The following is a 26,723-nucleotide window of genomic DNA, read 5'->3' on the forward strand; positions in this document are numbered from 1 at the left end:
CTTTAGAGAACTCCTGACTTTTATCCATGTCCCCCCCACTTTTCTGATGGGGACCCTGCCCACCTTTGGCTGAGTCTTCCCCCAAATGCTTTCTGGTGGACCCTGGTACTCAGCCAGCGGTCCGGCTCCATAGCAAGCTTTCTGGGGTCAGTTAGCTTACTGCCAACTAGGTGCTGGTGCAGATCTGCAAAACATAGACTAGACAAGTGCTCCCATGCAATCAAATTGTAGAGCCCCTGAAAATCAGTTACATTACTGCCCTTCAACCAGCGACCTACAGAACATATCCATACATTCCAACCAAGTGTTGGTCTCAGACTTTTTACTGGACCTAAACTGATCCCTGTACTTTTCAGGAGTGACTCCATACCTAGTGAGGAGAGCGTCTTTTATGTCGGCATAGGTGAGATCCTGCCCCTTACCCACAGCTATCAGAGTATCCCTAGCTTCTTCTGGAACGAGAGGCCACAACCCTTCACCCCAGTTCCTCTCAGGGACCCCACTGATATGAATAGACGACTCGTACCCTTGAAACCACCTTTGAATGTCACCAACCTTCTTGTACTCTTTACCTACGTTCTTGGGAATGTGTACAATCCTGTCTGTGTGTGCTGAAGGGTTGCTGCTCCCATCTGAGCCGGTTCTACTCTTTAGCTCCAGCTCCTTGATCATCCTCTCATGATCTAGTATCATCTTCCTTCCCTCCACGGCTATTCTCTAGTCTTCCCTCTCACTTTCAATTCCGAGTTTCTCCAATTCAAACTTCCTAGATTCACGCCTGTCCTCCAGCTCCTCTGGGGACAAGCTACTGCTGCCTGGCCTGGGGGCTCCCCTCCTCCCAAAAGCACATCTCTTGTTGGGCCAAGCTCATCCACCTCTCCACTGAGATTACCAGATTGCCCACTGGCATTCCTGGCTGCTAACCAGGCCCTCAGCGCCTTTTGTAGCTCATCCTTCCTGGTGAGACCTCTGACTTGGACTCTCAGGTTTTTGCAAATCGATTTCAACTCCTTCACATTGTAGGCTTCCAATCGAACCTCCTCAAAGTCAATTTTCATTGATGCAGTGGATGATGCAATTGATTCAGGCATGTTGAAGCAAGTTCTAACTGGCAAGATCAAAAATAGGCCAAAAAGAAAAAGAACCTGTACGTGGTACGTAATGGTCTGCGATATGGTAGTAGTGCACACAAATTACTGTAAGTCAAGTGCAAACACAAGTCCTATCCTCACCGCAGACAACCAATGTAAGAAATGGTATTTCTGGTTGGCTAAGGTTTGCACCAAAGCCAGGCAGAAACCACCACTCTAGTCAGGATAAGGGAGTTACACTCCTAAAATAACCCCTGCTCACCCCCTTGGTAACTTGGCATGAGCAGTCAGGCTCAACTCGGAGGTAGTGTGTAAAGCATTTGCACATAACCAACAGTAATACAGTGTAAGCACTACAAAAGGACACCATACCAGTTTAGAAAAATATCCAATATTTTTATATACTTAAACAAGACCAAACACAATAAAAATCCACAGTACAGTACTTTAAAATTAGTTGTGTTGCAAGATGTCTTTTAAATTGCCATGTTACGTTAAAAACACAGTCCGTATGAGTGGGCAGCTCGGTCTGAGCCTACCGTGATGCAGAAAACAACAGAGTCTCGCAATTCCAACTGACCGCGTTGGTATGGGCCAGCAACAGCGGGTCAGGTTCGCTCACAGTACCTTTCTTAGTGCGACTCATACGGAGGTGCGAGTCAGGTTTGGCATCCGTCGCGGTTGCGATGCGAAGTGGAAGCGGTGCTCGATGTGGTGCAAGCAGTGGCTCGGTGACGATCGTCCAGACGGCGTCGGTGATACCACAGCTTATGGGGCAGGGGAGACAGTGCTTTATGCGGTGCTGGCAGGTCGCGGTGCAAGCGGCAGAGCCGGTTGGCGGGAATTGGCGTTGGCCGAGACGGACTGCTGTGCGTGACAAGTCGGTCACGGGTGTCGAGCCAGCAGCGACCGTGTCAGTGAGCCCAGGCCAGCGAAGTGAAGTGAGGCGATGCAGGTTGCGGTGCCTCTTGATGCGGTGCAGGTAGCTGCTCTGTGACGATCATGCAGACGGAGTCGGTGAGACCAAAGCGTGTGGTGCAGGGCGAGACGGTGCTCGATGCGGTTCCTTCAGGACACAAGGCCGGCGACGGAGTCATTTGCCGTTCCCTCTTCTCTGTGGCAACTGAAACAACAGTTCCAGGAGCGGTACCCAGAGGTTGGTGAAGTCTTTGCAGTCCCTGAGAATTCTGAACAGGAGGCCAGCTCGGTTTCAGGCCCTTGGAGATACTCAGCACAAGTAGAGAAAGTTCAGTCCAGTCCTTTCACTGCCCAAGGCAGAAGCAGCAGTTGCAGGCCAACCCAACAAAGCAACAACACAGCAAAGGTGCAGTACTCCTCCTGGCAGGGCAGCTCTCCCATCTCTTCTTCTTGGCAGGTTCCTTGATTCCAGCGAGATCTAAAGACTTGGGTTCTGGGCCCCAATTTTTATACCGGTAATTCCTTTTTCCTCTGAAGGTAGAGGGGCCTGGACCTAGTTCAAACCAGTTTGGGGTGCATTCTACCAGGGTGCACCTTCTCTCTTTGTCAGTGTGGGCCAGGGTCCTCAGAAGCACCACATGAGGTGGAGCCAGCATTGTGGAAGGCGAGCTTAGCCCTATTCAGACCCAGGTGCTACTCCTCCCACCCATCTATGTTTGGATGTGCCTATTCAGCCCTGCTGACTCACCGTATCTCCCCAGCCCCTGTCACTCACAAACCAGACAGCTAATATACAAGCTAGCAGAGGCAGGCTGGATGGTTAGGTCAGAAAACACCTACTTTCTAAAAGTGGTATTTTCAAACACAGAATGTTAAAACCAACTTCAATCAAAGATGCATTTTATCATTCTGAGTTCAGGCATACTAAACTCGAATTTCTACCTTATTCCCTGAGTCAGTTAGGATCATAGGATGTAATGATCAAACTGCCCACTCTGGCCTATGGAGAACAGGTAGCCTTGCAATATTGAAAAACCTAGTAGGCTGTAATTCACTATCAGGACATGCCAAACACACCAGGGCAAGTCCTACCTTTTACATACAATGCACTCTGCCAATGGGGGTACTTTGGGCCTACCTTAGGGGTGACTCACATGTAGAAAAGGCAAGGTTTAGGGACTTGCAAGTGTGTGCACTTGCCAAGTCGGCTTGGCAGCCCCAGGCTGTGCACAGGCTCTGCAATGGCAGGCCAGAGTTACACTTTACGGGCTGTTTGGGTGGCACAATCCAGTGCTACAGCCCACCAACAGCATTTGATTTATAGGTCCTGGCACTCGCAGTGCACTTTACTAGGGACTGACACATAAATCAAATAAGCCAATGATGGCAATACCAATCCATAACACATTTTATACAGGAGCACATACACTTTACCACTGGATAGCAGTGAGGAAAGTGAGCAGAATCATTACACCAGCAAAAACTGGGAGGTCAGAAAGCAAAAAGTCAGGGGAAACACACCAAAAGATGCCACGTCTAACGTCCTTCTTAATCTTAAAGAGTTTTATATAGTGCAAACTCGACCTGTGATATCTGGTATCAGAGCGCTTTACATGAGCACCAGTTTTGTTCATTTATTTTGCTAGGCACAGGTTGATTAAGTGATTTGCCCAGAATCACAGGATGTTGCGCGTCATTGCCGAGTCTCGAACCCAGTTCTGCTGCTTCGAGGTCGACCGCTCTAGCTGTAAGGCTACATCCTCCCCCCTTCTATTGGCCCACCAAGGACATGAGGACTTCCTCTCTCCCTTCACTGTAAATCCAGAAGGATCTTACACCTACTCTGAGGTTGTTGCTCAGTAAAATGACAAGGTGACATTTACAACACAGGAGTGTATGTGAGGCCAATACCCTTGAGCGAACATGTCCCTCTCCGGTCTAAGTACTGAGTATGCCTGACGTTTCAGTCCGGAAAGTGTGAGTCTTGGGACAATGGCCATACACGAAAGTCTCTAAGAAGGCCCAGTTCCCCTTTTGCTGTGGAAAATTAATTCATACTCAAACTGCACCTCAATGATGAGGTTTATTGCTTTTCTGCATAGAAGTAATGGGGCCTAGCAGTGAAAGCTGGATGTCCTCTTTTATGGCTGGGAAAGGACTAATGTGAATATAGTTGGTTCCTGCATTATTAAAAACAGGCATACCAATGCTTCATTGCTATGTTTTGAAAGGGTTGTACTGCAAACTTAATTTGTTGCTTCAGGTTTATGCCTTTCTCTGAAAAACTCTGCCTTTGGGCTAGTGGGCGGAGGCAAGTGGTGAACAGCACAGCAGGTGGAGGGCACCATGCCAGTCTCTTAGGTGTCCTTTGGCAGCTCCGGACAAAGATCAGACGGTCACATGCGCTACGACCGAAGCGGCCCTGTGACACAGGGATGGGTCCGGCTCGGCATTGCCCAAGGACCTAAGATGAGAGCAAGTTGAGGAAGCAGAAGTTGACGAGCTGCTGTGAGAGAAAAAGAAGTGGGCCACAGAGGGCGGATACAGTGAAATCTACACAGGTGGAGTGCTCTGAAACTATCACCCAAACACCGATAGGTCCTGCATGACCAGACGATGTGGTAATGTTGAATTGTGTGGATCTTCTGCCTAGGTGCACCTGGTGGCTGGAGGGCGGGAAGGGCAAGACATGAGCTTAATGGAGACAGCCAGCAGAGACTTTTTTGATTAGGGGGACCAGTGAGCCTAGGCAATAGGAAAAGCCTGAAGCAGAGGCACCGAAGACACGTGTGGATATCTGGGGGCAAGCAGAAACATATGGGAGCCATATCAGAGGGCCCTACAGGTGATGGGGGAAAAGAGGTGCCCCAAAAGTATAACAGGCTTCAGGTTGGTGACACTCCATGCCAGAGGGCGGGGGAATGAAGTGAATGTGCTTAGTGAGGAACAGATCAGCCACTGAGTGACCAGAAAATAAGTTATCAGGTTGAGCTGCGATGCCCACTCTGCCCTTTGGCCTTGTGGACTCCATTGTGTTGCCCGTTCCTGGCGGGACCGAGGACGCAGAGCCCAGAGACACTGTTGCTCTTACATTAGCACTCTCATTCTGTGAAGGACAGCGAGAAAAAAGATGCCCCCTTGGGAAAGACTCTAAACCAAACATGGCAAAGCGAAAGAGACCGATCTATTAAAGACACACTGTTGAAGTCTCACAGTCTGAATTAAGAGTTGAGCTGCTGAAATAGAAACCTGAGCACTTTGGAGGACAGGCCTCACGGCCAGCCCAGGGTGGAGGGCGGGGGGGGAGGCAGGGGGGACAAATGATGCCCCGATAATCTCTTTCCCGGTGTCCTGGGACAATATCACTAGCTGTCAAAGCAATGGTAAGTAAGAATTATAGAACACTGACAACACACTAGAGGAGAGGGTGTTCTTCCTAAAAGAGAACACAGACAAGAGAGAGGAAGAACAAACATATATTAAGATTGCATACTAGCATTACAAGAACAACAATTCATTCTCCAAAGTAGACTATAAGGTTGCAAAAGCCACTAGTGAGTGCCACGAAGAGCAGAAGGTCCAAACATTGCGAAGTTTCAGCAAAAGTTGTTTGGTCATGAATGAGGGGTTAATAGTGATGCACCCACAAATGTGTAGATAAAATAAACTTAATTGTAATGCAATAGTAAGTTTCAAATACGTAGCTCACAGGGTTCCACCCAGGCCCTGATGTGTAATAACAATGAAAACCAGAACAAATGTTCCGGGCGCTAAGTGCGCGTTTCTGCCCTAAGGCTGCACTATAAACAAATATTCAATGCCATGTGCTAATCAATGGAATGGTGTAATCACATCATTAAAAGTTGTTTGGTACTATGCTAAGCCCCAAAAAAGATCTGGCATTGTTAAGCTGTACAGAATGCACAGAACATCCCTCCTCTTGAGCTCAACAAAGCAGAGGTTCACAGGTTCAAGGAAGCGATTATTGCAGAGGCGAGGGCAAAAGGAGATGTCCTTTTTTAGGGACATACGTTTCAACTTTATCTAGACTTCTGCAAAAAAGAAGTTCGTTCATAAAAGATGAAATGAAATACAGATGGAACCACCCTTCTAGAGTGATCTTCATTTGAGAAGGGCTAAAGCATCAACTACACTCACAGTTGGAGTGGAGGAAGCTCCTTAAACGCAACAACATAGACAATGACGCTGAGATGGGGTCTCCTCAACAGTGTAGAAGCACTCCCTTGCCCAAAGAGTTAGATGCACAAGATTACGACGAAGCAGGAGGCCTACAAACATTGCGAAGAAGCAAGATTGCGGATCATCAACACAAAAAAGCGACCAAGGAGAAGCAGACATCAGATCCCCTGGAAGAGAACTTTGACTGAGGAGTACTAAAGGGGCCAGTCGTATGTGCTTTGACACACTTGTTCAGATGTGCAGCAATAGGTTTTGTTTGGGCAGTTGGGGGTGAGAGGCTATGAGATAGTCAAGTTCATTCCCATGAGTGGTTGGGACTCCCCTGTTAGTGGCAAGATGGAAAGGGGGCCAGATAAGCAATTATTCTGCTAGAGGGGGCCCTTTTAATTGTTTAGTTCTTATATTCAGAGTTGTGCGAGCTTATGGAGAGATTAGGGTTTCAACCCACTGGCTCTGGAATCTGGGAGGCAACACTTAGGCTACACAAAGAACAACAACATAGACAGACGATGCATGTGACACCATACCTAGGTGCTCTGAATGCTTTCTGCTGCATATAGCCCAACCGTGAAATTGTTATTTTTAATGTGATTGGATTAAAAGACCTCCTCTAAGAGGCTGAATACCGGTATCTATTTTGCAAGATGGTCGCTGGGAAGTGCCACAGGTTACAACATATGAAAAAGACACGTGGTTAGCACTGGAGCTTAAGGATGATTCTGAGTAGTTGTGGCGAATCTCTATGCTCCAAATATGACACAATAAACCCTTCTCAAGTAAACAACACAGTCAGCATAAGAAAGTAGTGGATACAGACCTAGTAATACGGGGAGACTTTACTTTAGTGATGGAAAAGGATAGGGAAAAATCTATACGAGAGATAGCAACAATGTAACACCCTTCTATGACTGACTACATATTTCTCACATGCCCGCAGCATGTATGCCGATTTGGATCGTGTAGTAGGTAAGACGAAAGACGAAGCACGATATATGAAGTTAAGTTTAATTGTAGGTTCAGGTGCTGCGCAGCAGCCCACAGAAGCAAATAACAGGTAGCAACTGATAACTACATATACAAAACAAAGTTTCTAAAATCTGGAGTGGAATGCTGAGGGCCAGAACCTTATATCGTGAGCATTCCAACAGGATGAGTATGAGAGACAGACCACTACAGATCGCATAAAAGCCACTCTATTTAGCAAAAGGTAGCCTCCTTGGACATAGGGTGTCTAGCACTTTCATGCTACGCCCTGAATTAACAGGAATTGAAGCAAAGTGATGGATTACTACATGATCCCCAAATTAGAAAACAGCTAGCAGAGATCTTTAGACTTTGTTTAGAGGAGAATGAGAATGAGAACAGAGAAGTAAACGTGGCCACCATCAGAGACTCCCTCAAAGCAGTCATTAGGGATCATCTAAAAGTGACCTCAGTTGAGCTTAACAGAAATAGACCAGAAAGCTACCTAGTTAGAGGCTCGACTGAGGGAGTTCGAGTCAATACATAAGAGGAAAGGAGCCAGGAAGATATGATTAATACTCACACCCTAGTAGTGTCAAGGCAGAATACGATTTACTCCAAATCAGGCAAAATGTTTACAGCAGGGGGAATAAAGAAGACATGTTGCTAGATTGCAAACACTGAGTCAATGTGATGCAAGGTAGGATGAAATCAATCAAAAGCTCGCAGGACTCAAACACGCTGATGATATAGCTACAGCCTTTAGTACTTATGTGGAATGCAGGGTAAGTGGGGACCTTTTGGATGCGCTCAAATAAGGCAAAAGGGAAAAGAGACCCAGTGCATACTTACTATGCCCTAGACCATAAAACTGTACCACACCTTTGTAAGTACGTTTCACCTAAGTCCTTTGTAGCTATTGGGACACAGACCAGTGAGGGAAGAGGTGAAGAAACATCTGTGGCAAACAGGTGATTTTACTATAGGTTGACGGAGTTGCTCTTCATCCCCCGTAGAGAATGCACTTATTCCTTTAGCTATCTCCATCTTATGTGGGAAGTCATTCCCAAGATCTCCAGCCACCAAAGTTGCACCACAAACTTGTACCTCAAGAGATTGAGCTGTATGCTAGAAAGAAGCTGAATTCAAGGCAAATAATAGACAAGTCCCCGTGGACTATGATGCCAGTGATTTTTGGGTGGGAAACTTGCTAAAGGTGGGCGAGTCAATTACTCATTTGTGCCTCAGATGCAGTCCATCAAGAATGAGTTGCTTTTCTGACACTAGCGCTTTGAACTGAACCACCGGCCTGAGTTGTATCAGCGCCCGACATCCAATATCAAGGCTGTTGCCACTGGTGTTAACCTTCACCTGGTTAAGGAGACCTTTGGTGCTTGTCCCAACAGAGCATGCAAGACACAGACTGGAGATAGCTGTACACTGACAACTATGATGGCATATCCATACCAGTTAGTGGTCTCAACCTGTAATACACATCTTCGGTCCTCCTTATTAGGGACATTGGAGCTGACAGATGTTAGGCTGGGTAATTGTTCATGGAAACCCATACATTTAGGGTTTGTTAAACTACTGCTGGTGCTTGCATATTCACTCTAACATGTTACCTTATGTGTGTCTAAGAGGCCCCAAATAGCTGGAACAAACTAATGAAAAATAGCATGTTAGGACTACTTTTTCAGCAGCGGTGCTAGGTGTAGTAAAGTCTATGATGGGAACCAGTTCATTTTTTTGAGACTTTAAATTTAATAATCAGACGGTATTTTAAACAGGACCATAAGAAACCTACAATAATATTGTAAAGCTATATGCATTAAACAAAAAAAATATATCTTACTGCAGAGGAAGTAAGTGGCCATGGGGTAGTGTGCAGGACAAAAATGTTAGGCCAGGAGGAGTTTTCATTTATCGTCAGGACTCCAGACTCAGACCTTCTTAACCTCAGCCTCATTTTATCATATCTGTTTGGACCATTCTCGTCTGGTCCATTATTTCGGCTTTTTGAGCCATGTTGCTCTTTGCTTTCGTACAGTGTGACTAGACGCTTTGTAGTTCCGGTAGCACTCTCGTTATACACATTCGAGATGTGGATGCCACGCCATTAATTGGCTTGTGGCACAGTGTTCCCTCATCCCCGTGAACCCTTATTCACAACTAGTGGTTGTGAATCTTGTGAGCCCCCTGCATAGTCTTCAGCTCAGTGTGATTATACTTTTGAGTGGCTGGCCTCTTGCCACTGAACTTATCCAGACAGACAGCACCCTGATGAATGTTTATTCCATTTACTGTTTACTTCCGAAACGCTCGTCGACACATTTCGGTTTATTAAATATAGGACTCATTCATTACACCATATACAATAAACAATCATTTTCACTCATTTTGATGTTTTCTTTGTATGCTAAATGTTTTTCTTTCTTGTATAATTGTTTTCTATAGTTTTTTGAATAATGTTGGTTTTGTTATTTTTGCACTGTGATATATTATGCGTTTTTTATGTTTGTGTATTATTGTATTGTTGTCTTATACTTGTGGGTGCTCACCAATTGAATACATACAACTATTCTATTGTATGTACTATTTCCTAGGTTTAAAAAAAATGATGATGTATATATTAAAAAATGAATAAATCATGAATATATTTTTGTATGTAGATAAATAAATTTCGAAAACCAGTGGTCAGGTGCATGGCCCTTTGTATATTATAGACATACTGCATTCCAATATATATGAAGTGTTTTGGAGAAGTTCTTATTTGTGTTTACCATTGTTATTTTCCCTGTGATCCTCTCCAAATTCTCATGGTAGGTCTCCAGCAAGAATAATATTGATGAGGGGAGGAGCTTCGCGGGCAACCAAGATGGCCGCGTGAGCTCGGGGGCTCCGAAGACCCTCCGATCCTCCGCATTAATCCTGCTATCTATCCTGTCCCACACTAGTGGGAATCTGTTGCGGTGCTGTTGCTGAAGCGGGGCTCGTTCTCCAATCGAAGATCCGGGCTTCCTGTGCGGAGGTACACCGTGCTGACGGTTGGAGACTACGACGCCATAACAGCCTGGCACTGCGAGGGTGACGGTGGTGCTTCTACGCGGTGGCAGTCCGATGAGGTTGGAGCTGCCCCGCTCTGCGCTGGTGGCCAGACCAGATTGTTCAGCGGCCTGACGTGCTGATGAGGCGGTGGAGGTGATTACTGATTTCTGCCGCCCGGAAGCGGCAGTGCTGGTTGGATCCTTCCTTGGATTGCGATACCCCCGTCGCCCAACATGGCGGGCAGAGGTGAACCGGACAAAGGGAAGCCCAGAGTCAGTAGGAAACCTTCCCTCTCGTAGACCACTATCTCTGAACGTTTCACCCTCCCAAAGGGATCGCCTGGTGCTTCAGGCCGTACTAAAGACTCGCAGCGTGATGTGTCACCGGACGACTCTGAACCCACCCTCCGGGATGTTATGAGGGCCATTGCGGGCATCAAGGCCGAAATGCATAAGCAGCACGAAGTGTTATCGCAAAAGGTCGACACGTTGGCGATTGAAGTCAACCTCATCAGGGCTGACCACAGCAAGACAAACGATAGAGTCAAGTCGCTCGACATAAAGACATCGAGTTTGACTACTGATGTGGCCGATCTGCAGTCGGAGGTTCGGGACCTGAAAGCCACGAACACGCTGTTTGCCCGCAGACTCGGCGATTTCGAAGGACGGGCAAGACGCCAGAACGTCCGCATTATCGGTGTGCCGGAGGGCGCCGAAGAAGACGCTGCCGATCTCTTTGTTGAGAACCTTGTGCTGAAGCACCTGGCTCCCGGTGGACTGAGCACGGCGCCCGGGCGGTGTTTTTTGACATGCCGGAGGCTGCTGGGGACTGGTTGGACACCTTGCCTCAACGACGGAGTGCCCCTGAGGATCAATCGGAAGGGGCGTCGGGTGGACCTGATCTTCAGGAATGAACAACTTTTCCTCGGACTTCCTTCGGTGGATGGCCTTGCGCATGCAATCAGTCACGGACTATTGTTTTGATTTTTCTTTTTATTGCTGCTCTTTTCAAGACTGGGGGATAACGGGGGGTGATAGGATGTCTCCTTTCTCCTCTGGGGGCTTTCCGTAGATTAGTTTTTTGGGGGGACAGGCACACTGCTAGTTGGGGGGGCTTCTTAGTCTAATGCAGGGGTGCAGGGTGGGGGGTGGTTGGTTTGATTGTTCTATTTGTGTTTCTCCTTTTTCTTTTCTCTTAAGGCAAGGTGAACATTCTCCTGTTTATTATGTTGCAGTAGCTGTTCTCTGGGGGTGGCGGGTGGGCTTGTGCTTTGATGATGGGGGGTAAGACGCTAAATGTATTGAGTTGGAATGTGAACGGGCTGGGGGATCGCATAAAACGTGGGGTGGTACTGCAGATGTTTAAAAGGTGTGTACCCGATGTTATTTTGTTACAGGAGACGCATCTCATTGGGAACACGTGCCAAGCACTCAATAGGAAAGGGTTTAAAATGGTGGCTCACTCGTGGTTCTCTTCGGGGTCCCGAGGGGTGGGGATTATGGTGCGCATGTCTCTCCCATTGGAGGTGGAGACTAGTGTGATTGACGATAGAGGCCGTTACGTCGCCGTTGTGGGTAGATGGGAGGGGCGTACCCTGGTTTTGGTTTCTGTTTATGTCCCCCCTGGTTTGCAGACGACGACCTTTCAGGATCTCGGGGGCGCCATTTTGGGCCTGCCGGAGGGATTGCTCATAGTTGGCGGGGACTTTAATGCGGTGGTGTCGGGGACCCTTGACCGTTTTCCATCCAGAGATCTTCGCGGTGCACAATCTTGGCTCCCAGACTTCTTGAGCACCATGGGCCTTATTGATTGTTGGAGACTTCTCCATCCCGCCTAGCGGCAGTACTCCTTTCATTCGGGCGCGCACGGAAGCCTTTCCAGGATTGACTATATCTTGGCTCCGGCAGTACAGGCTTCGACCGTTTCCGGGGCCCGCTTGATGGCCAGAGGCATATCGGACCACTCACCGGTCTGGGTGTCGTTTGATTTCGGTATTGCGGCAGCCTCTAGAGTAGCACCGTTCAATCCTTGGTACTTTCGCAACCCCAAAACTCGTGACCTCCTAGCTAAAGCCATTGACCTGTATTTCTCTGAGAATACGGGCTCGGTATCGTCGGCCTTGTCTTTGTGGGAGGCCTTCAAAACTGTCCTGAGAGGAGAAGCTTTCTCCTTAATAGCCGAGCTGCGCAGGCGCAGGGATGAGGATGTGGTGTGGTTGGAGTCGGAAATTGAGGACCTTGGTTCTCAACTGGAAACAGATCCGACGCCCGACCTACTACATGCCCTCTCCTTAAAGCAGTCGGAGTACCGGGCCACTGCCACTGACGCTGCCAAGGCGATGGGCAGAGAACAACAAGGGAGGATCTACGATGCAGGGGACAAGGCGGGCAAGCTTCTTGCCTGGTTGGATAGGAGGGAAATGGCTTCCCGCGTGGTGCTCGAGGTCCTGGGTGAAGACGGGGTGGTTGTTACTGACCCCAGCGCTATTGTCTCGGCCTTTGCCAACTATTTTGAGACAGTCTACACCTCAGTCTCCACCTCGACTGAGTCGGACTCGGCCTCCTTCCTGGATGGAGTGGAGCTTCCTTGCCTGTCGGACACCGAGCGTGACGACATGGACAGGGGCATTACGGCGGACGAAGTGGCGCTCGCGATACGCTCTTTACGCTCTGGTAAGGCTCCCGGCCCCAACGGTCTTCCGGTGGAACTTTACAAGATTAAGGCTGATACCATTGCTGTACCCCTGCGGAGTATGTTTTTGGAGGCTCGTGAGGCTGGTGAGCTTCCGCTGGACCAGCGACTGGCCACTATTGTGGTTATTCATAAGGAGGGGAAGCCTAGGGACCTTTGCAGGTCGTACCGACGATCTCTTTGCTAAATGCTGAACCCAAGATTCTGGCTAAGTTACTGGCCAACCGGCTGGTGGGTGTGATCGCCGATTTGGTTCACCCGGACCAATCGGGCTTTATACCTCATCGCAACACCGCTCTCAATCTTAGGAGGCTTCACGCCGTCATGGCGCGGGTGAACAAACTCTGTGAGCCGACCGTCCTGGCATCACTGGACGCAACGATGGCGTTTGATTCCCTGGAGTGGAATTATCTGTGGGCGGTGTGGTCTAAGTTTGGGTTCGGTCCCGACTTTATTGGTTGGGTCAGGCTTCTATACGCCTCCCCGCTGGCCAATGTAACGGTCAACGGCCGGGTATCAGCTTCCTTTGCCTTGCGCAGGGGTACCAGACAGGGTTGTCCGCTGTCACCGCTCCTTTTAGCTTCAGCGCTTGAGCCGCTCGCTGCCTGGATACATACCCACCCTGACATCTGTGGGATTAAGTGGTCGCCGGGCTTTGAGGACCGAGTGTCATTGTACGCGGGCGACATCCTGCTCTACCTAACCTCCCCTTGCCGGTCTTTGATTGTGGCCTTTGACGTGCTGAGTACCTTTGGGGGATATTCGGGCCTAGTTATCAACTGGTCGAAATCCTTCCTTTACGTGCTTAGTGGAGAAACCCCACGTCTTCCTAGGGGCTGTGCTATACAGGTTGCGCTGCAGGGATTTAAGTACCTGGGTATCTATATATCAACGGATGCCCGGGCACGATACACTAATAACTTGCTTCCCCCTCTTGCGCGCCTTCGGCGCGATGTGGAGGGCTGGAAAAGACTGCCGCTGACCCTGCTGGGCCGTGCGGCATTGTTCAAGATGATGTCTCTGCCGAGATTCTTATACGCGCTCCAAAACACACAGGACCCCGTCCCATCCAAATATTTCAAGGAAGTTGAAGGTCTGCATCGAACCCTCTTATGGGAGGGTAGGCCGCGTATTGCTGTTGTCAAACTGACTATCCCCTGGTACGATGGCGGCATTGCTCTGCCTGATATCCGTCGGTACTACTGGGCCTCTCAACTGGCCGCTCTTAACCATGGCTTTTATGGACCGGCGGAGAGCCCGGGGTACGCCATGGATCGTTGGCTCTTGAACGATGGGAAGTATTACAGAGCGCTATATTCAAGATCTCTGGATGGAAAAATGACTGGTCCCACCAAGACTGCTGTGCACATTTGGAGGGCCATCACGAAAGCACTGGGGTGGAAGGGTAGACTTACTATGGCCACTCCACTTTATGATTCTGACTTGCTGGGTAGGTTGCGGCACACGAAGGGGTTTGACCGATGGGACCTCATTGGAATCTCCAAGGTGGCTGATGTGATGGCCAGGGGGGAGATCAAGTCTTTTGACGCTTTGAAAACTGAATTTCAATTGGGTGCCACAGAGTATTTCAGATACGCTCAATTGCGACATGCCCTTACGGCTGCGCTGCCAGTTGGTGAGAAGGTCCCCGAATCATCCCCCCTGGAAGATAGGGTGCTGGACGGCCATATGCCGGACAGTGCCATTTCCCTGACCTACAAGAAGTTGATAAATGTTCGGACGGATCTGTTGTTGAATGTGAGAGACCAGTGGGTGCGTGACGGAATTGAGTTGGATGATGAGGACTGGCAGTGTGCGGTGTCTTCCCCCAAAGAAGTGGCAATCTCGGCTAGGCTTCGTTTAGTTCAATTGAAGATACTCCATAGAGTCTATGTGACTGGCCCCAGATTGATTCACATGGGGCTCTCAGTGGACGGTCTTTGTAGGCGTGGATGAGGGGAACTGGCCACTTTCTTACACACCATCTGGGAGTGCCAGGTCATTGCTTCTTATTGGGAACGGGTGCATGCGGTGATGCGTGAGGTAACTGGAGTGGACCTGCCTGCGGAAGCTCGGCGCTGCTTGTTGAATGTGTGGGGTCCGACTGATTACAATACTGCCCAAACCCAGGGGGTCACACTGGGGAATATGGTGGCCAAGCGGGATATTGCCCAGAAGTGGGGCGCCCCGACTCCCCCCACAGTGGAACTGTGGAAGACCAATATGGATTGGTGCATGCTCCGTGAGAAGACTGTGTATGTGGCCCGGGGGAAACCCAGGAGGTGGAGAGTCGTTTGGGGGGCTTGGAACGAATATAGGGGTGACCTTTGTGTGCCCCCGATGCTGATCCGCTAGAGGTTCGTCTTTCTCCCTAGCCCTTCCTTCCACCCAACTTTTTACTTAATCGAAATCCTGATTTTCTTTCCCCCCTTCCATTCTGTTTGCTTTTACCAGTATGGTTACTACAGGGAGCTGACTGGTCCCACCCGCCCCCCGGAACTGTGTATTGCCGCTTACATGCTGTTCCTTGCCACTTCTTTTCCTTTAGGGTTTCTTTCTTGTTGATATTTTTCTAGGTTTCTCATATTTATATTTTAAAATTAAACCTGATGTGCTCCTTTTATTTGATTTGTGCGCACCTCTTATCCGTTCCTTAAAATGCTGCCTAGCCTCAGGGATGTAAGGCTGAATAGCTGTGTGCTTTGAACTTTCAATAAAGGTTTTTCAACAAAAAAAAAGAATAATATTGATTCTTTTTTGCTAAATGGATTCTTGGAAACACATATTGGAGTCAGGCAAAGTATCTTGGCTTGCACTGTGGTCAGCTTTATGATAGTTTAGGGAAAAATGACTTCTTATGGGGAAAAGTCAGCTTTTTAATGAGGCTTAGCAACCACAGGTGAGCATGCACGTGGAAGGCCAAGCTTAGACAACCTTTGGAAATAGACAGCTTATATTTTAACAACAGTTAAAGGCAGCGCACATGTAACGTGGCCCGTCAAATCACAAAAACCACTTTAAATACACTCATTACCTGTTTGAGTCCTTCATCAGTCAGCCGGTCCTGGTTTCCCAAATGCACTTTGTGTAGTAAAGGGCAGTGGGAGGCGATAACAATTAAGGAGGCGTCAGAAAGCTGCTTACACCTGTAGGCTGTATACTTCAAAAGCCCAGGACAACTTAATGCCAGTAGGCGCAATCCTGTGTCTGACAATTTGCGGCAATCAGAAATATTAATTTCAGATAGATTGTGATTCCTTGATGCAATTTTTTCCAGGACATCATCGGTAACCTGAAACAAACATAAAGCAAAAATATTACCCTTTAGTCTTTACAAGCAACCTTTTGTGTTTCACTCCCTGAATAGAAGTTCGTGCAAAAAATGGTTCTATTAGACGTAGCGGCACGTTTACATAAATAAGACAGAGAAGGAATCTTTCATCTCTCTAAGTGGAGTGATATGCTTGCAGCCACAAGACCATCTAACCTAGTAAATAATTAGCTTGCCTTGAAAGGAAGTAAAGTTGTTACATCCCTGCCTTCTGTGCACCTCTCCAAGACAGCATGGTATTTGCATACAGAAGTAGCAACAAAAGTGTCCCTAGCAGAAGTGCCCTCCCCTCTCAACAGGAAACCATTGGAAACTCGTGTATAAAGAAAAGTCAGAGAGATAAGGGAGGGGTTAGACACACGAACCACATGCTGATGGGACATGCTGAAAGGTCCTATTCAGACAGCAGGCCAAGCAGCGAAATAAGGTATGCGGGAAAAACGAACGTGACTTGGCCTGCAGTAAATTAGTTAGGCGATACAGCCAAGTATTTATATGAGGAGATACTTTCGAATAATATACGAGTATTGTAGACTCACGGGGATGGGGAGAGTGATAAGATACACTTAAGGCTTTCCTTGGGTTGGCTCTGGCTTTAAACCAGCCACCCCTCCGTGCCTGCAATTTAGAACGTAGGATACGCCGCGGTGACGACGTCGAAAACTGCAGGCACTATTTTAACCAGTGGTCGAAGTGGGCGGAATCGGCAGGGCACGGCGTGCCCCTACTTTTTTTATTCAAAAGATTTCGTTCCCCTGCTTTTACTTTTCAAAACTGTGTCCCAGGACGGCAGAAATAGCCATGGCCTTCAGGTAAGGCCCGGCTTTCGTGGCCGTTCGGGGACGGGTGGGGTGGGAAGAGAAGGAAAAGGACTGTCTCTTCCTTCCTTTCCAGAGAAAACACAGGCAATGTCCTCTTCTGCTCTGCCACTGGCAGCTGCCCTCTCACTCCCCCCTCTTCCTCTTAATACCTCTCTTTCTGTCAGTGGCGTAACGAAACTTGAGGGGGCCCCCCTGCAAAGTACATGGAGGGGACCCACCATTCTCTGTGCCAGTTAAGAGCTCTTAAGCCAGCAACCCACCATACTGCCCATGAAACACATAAAAACGTGCCTCCCCATGTCTTTAGTTGACCCAATCTGAAAATCTGCACATGTGCTAAATTTGTTGAAATCTAATGGGACAGCTGGTGAAAAACCTGGACTGGCCTGGTGAATCCAGTACACCTAGTCATCCTAGGCCCTTCAGAGGTTGGTGGCTTGTGCTCTTCTCTAGTGGTCAGTGCTAGCTGTGAGGCAGGGGCTCCTAGTGAGGCACTGCAGCAGATGCAGGAGCCAATGAAAAGTACCAAGAGGAAGGATGCATCCATGGACTATCATTTAGAAGTCGCCAGGGATCGTACCTGCGACACCTTGCTGCCAATGGCACTCCCTTTGCGACCCATGGCACTCCCCTTGCGACCCATGGCAGGTAGATCAAAATAAAGAGCAGAAGGCAAACAGGATGCCGATAAGAACTGTTTACTTTCAGAAACTTTTTGTGTCAGCCGTTTTTTGTTTTGTGAAATAAATATATTCATCCTGGCAATTTACGCTCTGAAAAACTTTTCTCTGTTGTCTTGATTGCAAAGATTAATACAATATACAATCCTTAAAATGTAAAGCCTTATTTCTCTATCCTGCCCAGATAGATACATTCCAAATTACAATGCTTTGTAAAAGGAATAGATAGCCCTGAATAGGGTGCCCCTGGTGACATGGCCTATCTGGTAAACTTACTATACATTAATACCAGCCTATGGGTCTGATGAAGAGGAGATTCAAGTCAAGTCAGAAATTTATATAGCGCGCTACATACCCATAGGGTCTCAAGGCGCTTGAGGAAGGGGGAGAATTACTTGTCGAATATCCAAGTTTTAAGTTGCTTTCTGAATGCTAGGTGGTTCGGAGTAAGCCGAAGGTGAGTGGGAAGAGAGTTCCAGGTTTTGGCTGCCAGGTAGGAGAAGGATCTACCTCCCATGGTGGCTTTGTTGATGCGGGGAACAGTGGCCAGGGCTTGGTTGGAGGATCGTAGTTGACGGGAGGGGGTGTAGAAGGACAGTCTTGTGTTGAGGCATTCGGGTCCAATTTCGTAAAGTGCTTTGTGTGCGTGGGTTAATAGGCGGAAGGTAATTCTCTTATTTACGGGAAGCCAGTGGAGGTTTTTCAGATGACCAGAGATGTGTTCTTTACGCGGGATATCAAGTATGAGCCTGGCTGAGGCGTTCTGGATACGTTTTTTCTGGAGTTTTGCGGTGGAACCGGCGTAAAGGGTGTTTCCGTAGTCCAGGCGACTCGTGACAAGTGCGTGAGTGACCGTTTTTCTAGTTTCGGTGGGGATCCAGCGAAAAGTTTTTTTGAGCATGCGAAGAATGTTGAAGCAGGATGATGAGACAGCGTTGACTTGTCTGGTCATCGAGTGTGAGGAGTCCAGGATGACGCCAAGGTTCCGTGCGTGGTCCGTCGGGATGGGTGCTTTTCCAAGGGCCTCTGGCCACCAAGAGTCGTCCCAGGCGGAGGGAGAGGTACCTAAGATAAGGAATTCTGTTTTGTCTGAATTCAGTTTCAGACGGCTGTGCTTCATCCACTCGGCTACTTCTTTCATTCCTTCGTGTAAGTTGTTTTTGGCGGTGTTGGGGTTCTTGGTGAGTGAGAGGATCAGTTGGGTGTCGTCAGCGTAGGAGATGATGTTGAGATTGTGTTGGCGAACGATGGCTGCGAGGGGGCTCATGTATACGTTGAAGAGGGTGGGGCTGAGTGACGATCCTTGCGGCACGCCGCAGATGACTTCAGAAGCCTCTGATTTGAATGGAGGGAGCCGGACTCTCTGAGTTCTTCCGGTGAGGAACGAGGTGATCCATTCCAGTGCTTTTCCTTGGATTCCGATGTTGCTGAGGCGATGTAATAGGGTGTTATGGCAGACTGTGTCGAAGGCTGCGGAGAGGTCAAGGAGGATGAGGGCGACTGTTTCTCCATTGTCCAGTAGGGTTCGAATGTCGTCTGTTGCTGCGATGTGTGCGGTCTCAGTACTGTGTTTGGCTCTGAATCCGGACTGTGAGGGGTCGAGGGATTTGTTGCTTTCGAGAAAGGCGGCAAGCTGGTTGTTGACAGCTTTCTCGATGACTTTGGCCAGGAAAGGAAGGAGCGAGATGGGGCGGGAGTTTTTGAGTTCGGTGGGGTCAGCTGTGGGTTTTTTCAGAAGGGCGCTGAGTTCTGCGTGTTTCCAGCTTTCCGGGAAGGTGGCGGAGTTGAGGGAGCAGTTGATGACGTCTCGGAGGCGTGGTGCTATGATGGAGTCTGCTTTGTTGAAGATGTGGTGAGGGCATGGGTCAGTTGGGGATCCTGAGTGGATGGAGTTCATCAGGCGGATGGTGTCCTCAGTGGAGATTGGGTTCCAGTTGTTAAGGATGTTCAAGGGGGGAGAAGGTCCTGCAGATGGTTGGGTGGGTAGGTCTTCGGGTCGGTTGTCGAAGCTGTTGTGGATGTCTGCAATTTTGTTGTGGAAGAACGAGGCTAGGGAGTCGCAGAGGGCTTGAGAGGGGGTGATGTCGTTGGAGTTTGCTGATGGGTTGGTAAATTCTTTGACGATGTTGAATAACTCCTTGCTATTGTGGGCGTTGTTATCTAGTCGGTCTTTGAAGGCGGCTTTCTTGGCGGACCGGATTAGTTGGTGGTGTATGCGGGTGGCGTTTTTGAAGGCGACTCTGGTGTTGGAGTTTGGGTCTTTTTTCCATGCTTTCTCGAGGGAGCGGCAGAGTTTCTTGGATTTCTTAAGATCATCGTTGAACCAGGAGGCCTTCTTGCTGCTTAGTTTGTTTTGATGTTTTTTCAACGGTGCTAGGGTGTCGGCGCTTTTGGATAGCCATTGGGTGAAGTTAATGGCTGCTTGGTCGGGGTTTGAGGAGTGGACAGGAGGGATTTGGAGGAGCGATGAAGAGATCTGGTCGATGGAGAGTTTGTTCCAATTTCTACGCAGGGTGGGTTGAGGGTGGTAGTGGATTGTGGGCTTATTGTAGAAAAAGTGAACGCAGCTGTGGTCCGTTCAACGAAGAGCTGTGGTGTGGCTGAAGGAGACGTATTTGCTGGAGGTGAAGATAGGGTCGAGTGTGTGACCTGCGATGTGAGTGGGGGAAGTGACAAGTTGTTTAAGTCCGAGGTTTGCGAGGTTGCCCAGAAGGGTGGTGGCGCTTTTGTCATTGCTCTTTTCCAGGTGAAAATTGAGGTCTCTCAATAGGATGTAGTCCTCGGAGGGGAGGGCGTGTGGGGTGATGAAGTCAGCGATATCGTCATTGAATTGTGCCCGGGGGCCGGTAGAGAAGGGTGCCTCTGAGTGTTGTTTTGGGGTCGGTGTGGATCTGGAAGTGAAGGTGCTCGGCGCTGGCAAGGTTGTCATCTGAGCTGGTTGAGATGTGAATGGAATTCTTGTGGACGATGGCGATGCCTCCTTCTGTATGCTTGACGCGGTCCTTGCGGATGATCTTGTATCCTTCTGGGATGGCAATGGTGATGTCTGGGGCTGATGAGGCGTTCATCCATGTTTCTGTTAGGAAGGCGACGTCTGGTGAGATGGTGTCTAGTAGATTCCAAAGGTCGATGGCATGTCTGTGGATTGAGCGGGTGTTGAGCAGGATGCATTTTAGGTGGTTGGTGTCGGGTCTCTGTGTCGCGTTGGTGGATGAGGAGTTGGTATTGGTGCCGTCGAACTTGCAGGAGTTGCATGAGAAGGGACCATGGGTGTGTCCAGGAGCGGCTTGGACGCAGTTGGGGGAGCGGCCGGAGTTAAGGGCTAAGAGGGAGGCGGCATCGTAAGTGATGCGAGTGGGCTGGGTAATACGGGAACCAGGGGGTCTGGCTCTGGGCGCGGTCCAGGCGCGGACGGGCGTAGACGGGCTTACCTTTGGCGCACCTTCGGCGCGACTGGGGCGCGATCGCTGCGCGTGAACGCTGCGCGCAAGAGCAACTGTCATAAGTGGGAGGGGGAGGGGCGAGGGAGGAGCAGCTGGGAGGCGGGTGCGTGGTGGAGGGGGCGGGCTCTGGCCAACAACAACAACAACAGCAATGGCGGCTGGGGCGGAAGCGCCGACCGGGTCGGGTGAAACCGATCAAATAACTACGCGGGCGGCCACACAATGCCAAAGCAGGCACAATGCCAAAGCAGGGAGCAGCTAATGCAGGAGCACAAATAAACAAATAATGCAGCAAAGGACAGCAACACGGGCACACTGTCAGACCCCGCTCAGCCCGAGCGCCGCGGGAGCGTAGCATGCACCAATCCCCTTCCCTTGCTCACCCGAGACCCACAGGATAAACACACTGTGAGCACTCAAATGAACCCGAAAAGAGGGTGGTAAAATGACGAGACACCAAGTCTCCCACCCTGTGGAACTACAGGACACAGCTCCCTCCTTCACGCTTCCGCACCTAGGGACAACAAGGAAAGAAACAACACCTCCTCATATACAGGCTCTATGACGTCTCAATGCCAGTGACCATGTCCCACCCCGACATGCACCCTCTCCTTACCAATTATATGTGCAGGCTTGGCTTCGTGAAAGGACTGGAACCTTCAACGTAAATATATCCAGTCAGGGGCTCATAAACACTTTTATCACAGTGTCCTTGGGTGCCTATTTGTAAGTTCCAAAAAATAACGAGGCACACGTGAGAAGGAAAAAAACCCCAGGGCAGAGTTATGTAGCACTCAGCCACAACGGGAAAAAAACCCTTCTCGAAATGCCTAAAACTGGGCTGGCAATGATGACAATAACAGGTTTAAGGGGCACTCGAGTCTCCTTTGAGCGTCCCGCGGTGTTTGTGCTTCTCAGGCCGGTAGCGGAGTGACCTCAAACGTCACATCCGCACATAACGAGGCAGAAAGGCAGCCCGTGAATCACTTTTAGAAACACGGAAACGCTAAGTTTCAACCATCAGGCACAAGATGTTAAACGGCCGTAGATTGTGAGCGGGGGCCCCCGCTCACATACACAATTAAACACACGCCGGGGAAACCCAAAAAACGGAGAATAGGAAAACGGGAAAAACCAAGCCAGGGAACAAAATAAGGAAAACACTAACTATCTATCTACAAGGGGGAAAACAGGGAAGACAAGGACACAAAGGTACTCACACGATCCCGTGAGAGACAAAAAACGGAGAGAAAAGGGGGCAAAAAATAAGCACAGGGAAGCAGGAATCCAATGCAACAGCTCAGCAACAAGGGAGCAAGATACCGGGAGTTCCAACAAAGGCAATATCAAGCGATGACAGAAAGGTAGGACAAACCTTTTGTAAGAACTGCCCACATCATGTGATGGTGGTCCATGGACACTGACATAGGACTAACCCAGGTCCTAACAGTACCCCCCCCCTAAGACCCTCCCCACAGGACGGGGTTTCAGGGGATGCTGCCTATGGAACAACCGGACCAGCCGCATGGCATGAACTCCACCAGCCGGCTCCCAAGTCCGATCTTCCTGTGTATACCCTTTCCAATCGATCAAATAGAAAAGACGGCCCCTGATCCGTTTGGAGTCGAGGACAGCATTCACCTCGAATTCCTCCTGACCATCGATTATCAAGGGAGGGGGTGGGGGCAACACCTGTTCCGAGGGCACATAAGGTTTCAACAATGAGGTATGGAACACTGGGTGCACCCCATAGTCCTGTGGCAACTCAAGTTTCATTGCCACCGGATTAACAACCCGGACTATAGGAAAGGGACCCACATACCGAGGCTGTAGTTTACGTGACCCCTGTAACCTCAAATTGCGGGATGCCAACCACACTAGATCGCCCACCTTGTAAGTAGGCGCTGGGGCCCGATGTTTATCCGCCTGAGCCTTCATAGCAGCCTTAGCTTCAACCATGTTCTTCCGGGCCAAGCCCCAAATGTCACTCAGTTGCCTACAGACCTCGTCAATGGCTGGCACGCGTCCAGTGGGCTGAATAGCGATCGCCCTAGGGTGGTATCCGAGCGAACAATAGAATGGAGTCATGCCCAAAGCGGAGTGTAGGCTGTTATTATATGCAAACTCCGCGATGGGGAGGGCTACTGCCCATGCACACGACAAAGACGATATCAGGCATCTCAGGTATTGTTCCATCGTCTGATTAGTGCGCTCAGTCTGACCATCAGACTGAGGATGGTATGCCGAAGACAAACGTATCTCCGTCTTCATTACCAGACACAACTCAGTCCAAAAATGGGACACGAACTGCGCACCCCGATCAGAAATGATAACCTCAGGCAGCCCATGTAAACGCACCACCGAAGACATGAAAACCACAGCCATCTCCTTCGCCGTTGGTATCTTACAAAGCGGAATGAAGTGGGCCATTTTGGTGAATAAATCCACCACCACCATTATGGTGGTATATCCAGAGGACAAAGGTAAATCGGTCACGAAATCCATGCTTATGGTATGCCAAGGAGAAGGAGGTACTTCCAAAGGACACAAAAGTCCTGACGGTTTACTATGCAAAGGCTTGTTGATGGCACACACAGGGCAAGCCTTCACATATCCCTGAATATCACTTATCATGGAGTCCCACCAAAACCACCGCATACACATGTCTTTCGTCTTCTTTATACCAGGGTGGGCTACCAACGCGGATGAATGGCACCATTCCAGAACCTCGTTCCGCAAAGAAGGAGGTATGACCATCCTATCACCATGATACAACAACCCTTCTTTCATAGTAACCTGGGGCACGGATAACCAAGGTGTCAAATCCAACTGCTTCAACCGCTCTTTCACCAGCACAGGGAAATCACCCATACTCATAACCCCCACTATGCGTTCACTCTCAATCATGGCCCTGTCCTCTTTCGCACAACTGTCACCTTTAGGGTCACCATGAATCCGGGATAGAGCATCCGACTTAACCTGCTGGGCCGCCGGCCTGTAGGTAATGATGAAATCGGATTCGTTAAAGAATAACACCCACCGCATCTGGCGAGGTGTTAATGCCCTGGCGGAACGGAAATATTCAAGGTTCTTATGATCAGTATATATAGTGATAACATGTCGAGCACCCCACAAATAGTGTCGCCACTCCTCAAATGCCAACTTCACCGCCAACAGTTCCCGTTCAGCCACCGTATAGTTCTGTTCGGCGGGCAACAGAGTCTTAGAATAAAATGCGATGGGATGCATATGACCAGTGGTGTCATCACGCTGGGATAACACCCCACCCACTGCACACATTGAAGCATCGGTCTCAACATAAAATGGCAGGGCAGGATCAGGATGCACCAATACCGGTGCCGAGGTGAAATGCTCCAACAAAGACCGAAAAGACCTCTGAGCCTCACTAGTCCACTCAAAGGGGACCCCCTTCCTCAACAAACGAGTCATTGGTGACACCACGTCAGAGAAGTGCGAAATAAATCGCCGATAAAAGTTGGCGAAACCCAGGAGTACCTGGATCTGTTTCACCGACGTGGGCACAGGCCAGGTCATAATGGCCTGTATCTTCTTTGGGTCCATTCGGATCCCCTCCTTTGATATGATAAACCCAAGGAACTCTACTTCATGGGTATCAAACCGGCATTTCTCTAGCTTCGCATATAAGTGGTGTTCCCGAAGCGTCTGTAACACTTGGCGTACATGTTCTGTATGCTCGGCCCTTTCCTCTGAGAACACAAGGATATCATCCAAATAGACGATCACTGTGCGATCCAGGTATCTACCAAGAACCTCATTTATGAAGAATTGAAACGCCGCCGGCGCATTACATAAGCCGAAAGGCATCACGGTATATTCGAATAGACCGTACTTGGTTTTAAAAGCCGTCTTCCACTCATCTCCGGGTCTCACTCTTATCAAGTGGTAGGCTCCCCGTAAATCCAATTTGGTGTACACGGTAGCCTTTCGAAGCTGGTCTAACAACACGGAGATAAGTGGAAGAGGGTATCTGTTCTTCACAGTGGCTGCATTCAATATCCTGTAATCCACACAGGCCCTCAAAGACCCCTCCTTCTTAGGGATGAAAAATATAGCTGATGATACAGGAGAGGAAGAAGGACGAATGAACCCCATCCGCAACATCTCATTGATGTATTCCTTCAAATGCTCTTCCTCGGGCTCTGACAATGCATACACCCGGCTACAAGGCAGGGTGACCCCGGGTACCAGGTCGATCTTGCAATCATAAGCCCTGTTAGGGGGTAGATCTTGAGCTTGTATCTTATCAAACACGTCTTTGAATGCTATATACTGTGGGGGAACAGTACCCCCATCCGTCACTGCGCAAACCAATGAATCTTTCTGTGCACCTGCAATGGCATAGCAATGTCTTAAGCAATGTGCTGAATCCAGCGTCACCTTCCTCTGAACCCAGTCAATCCTGGGATTGTGCTTCTGCAGCCAAGGGACCCCCAACACTAAACCAAAGGAAGGGGCATCGATTAAATCGAATACCACCTCTTCGGAATGCCCGTTCTCACATAGGAGACACAAAGGTGTAGTCTGGCGGGTGATACACCCTGACGTCAACTCAGTTCCGTCAATCGCCCTCACTGGCTCAGGTTGGTCTTTCAACTGGCACGGGACTCCCAGCCGCCCTGCCAAAGTAATGTCCATGAAGTTTCCGGTAGCGCCAGAATCTAACAACACTGAAACGGAAACACGACCCTGTACAGAGAGTAATAACTGGGCATTGATGACGAAATGTCTTGGAGCCTGGTCTACAGCTCCTACCACCTCATACTGACTGCTCTGTTCACCTACTGGCCGGTGATCTACCTGCACACATGCTACCTTTTGGCTACTTCCCGCACCAGAAGGCTTCACCGGACATTCTCGAGCGAAATGCCCTCCTTGACCACAGTACAGACATAGGTTGTTCTCTCTCCTTCTCTTTTTCTCCTCGGGAGCCAAAGGCCCTCTCACTCCACCTACTTCCATGGGTTCAGGCATCGCCTTGTTCTCCCCCACGACCCTTGTTTCAGCCCTTACAAGACTACTTCTAGTTGCCTGAAACCGACTACGTTCACCTCGCCTCTCAGACACCCTGTGGTTCAATTTCACCACAAGGTCTATGAATGCCGCACAATCTTCAGGCGGATCCACCACCTGTGACACGATATCTTTCAGCTCTTCACAAAGGCCCTGGTAGAATATAGATGTCCTCTTTTCAGTGGGCCAATGAGTCTCAGAGATCAACCTGTTGAAAGAGGCGATGTATGTCAACAAATCCTGTCTGCCCTGCCGCAGCTTCATTAACTCCGCATCACTAGCCTGCATGAACGCATGCTTGGCAAACAATCCCCGCATCAATTCTTTGAATGCGTTGTAATTATATAACACGCGATCGTCGCTATCCACAAGCGGAATAGCCCACTGAGCCGCGTTACCAGCCAGGTAAGAGATCGTAAAAGCAACCTTAGCAGAATCATCAGGAAAAGCATTTGGTCTACACATAAAGTGTAGCTGACACTGGG

General features: G+C 49.2%; 1 protein-coding gene across 2 annotated transcripts in view; it reads right to left on the bottom strand.

The window, feature by feature from the left end:
• FBXL17 (F-box and leucine rich repeat protein 17) overlaps positions 1 to 26,723 on the bottom strand; it is a 1,859,129-nt gene that overhangs the window by 1,699,309 nt on the left and 133,097 nt on the right. For both annotated transcript variants that reach the window (XM_086961002.1, XM_086961003.1), the window contains exon 3: positions 15,946 to 16,203. In XM_086961002.1, coding sequence (XP_086817128.1) covers positions 15,946 to 16,203 — 258 coding nt within the window. The remainder of the gene's footprint in view (positions 1 to 15,945; positions 16,204 to 26,723) is intronic.

The sequence above is a fragment of the Lissotriton vulgaris genome, chromosome 3_1 (assembly GCF_964263255.1).
Source record: "Lissotriton vulgaris chromosome 3_1, aLisVul1.2, whole genome shotgun sequence".
Classification (NCBI taxonomy): Eukaryota; Metazoa; Chordata; class Amphibia; order Caudata; family Salamandridae; genus Lissotriton; species Lissotriton vulgaris.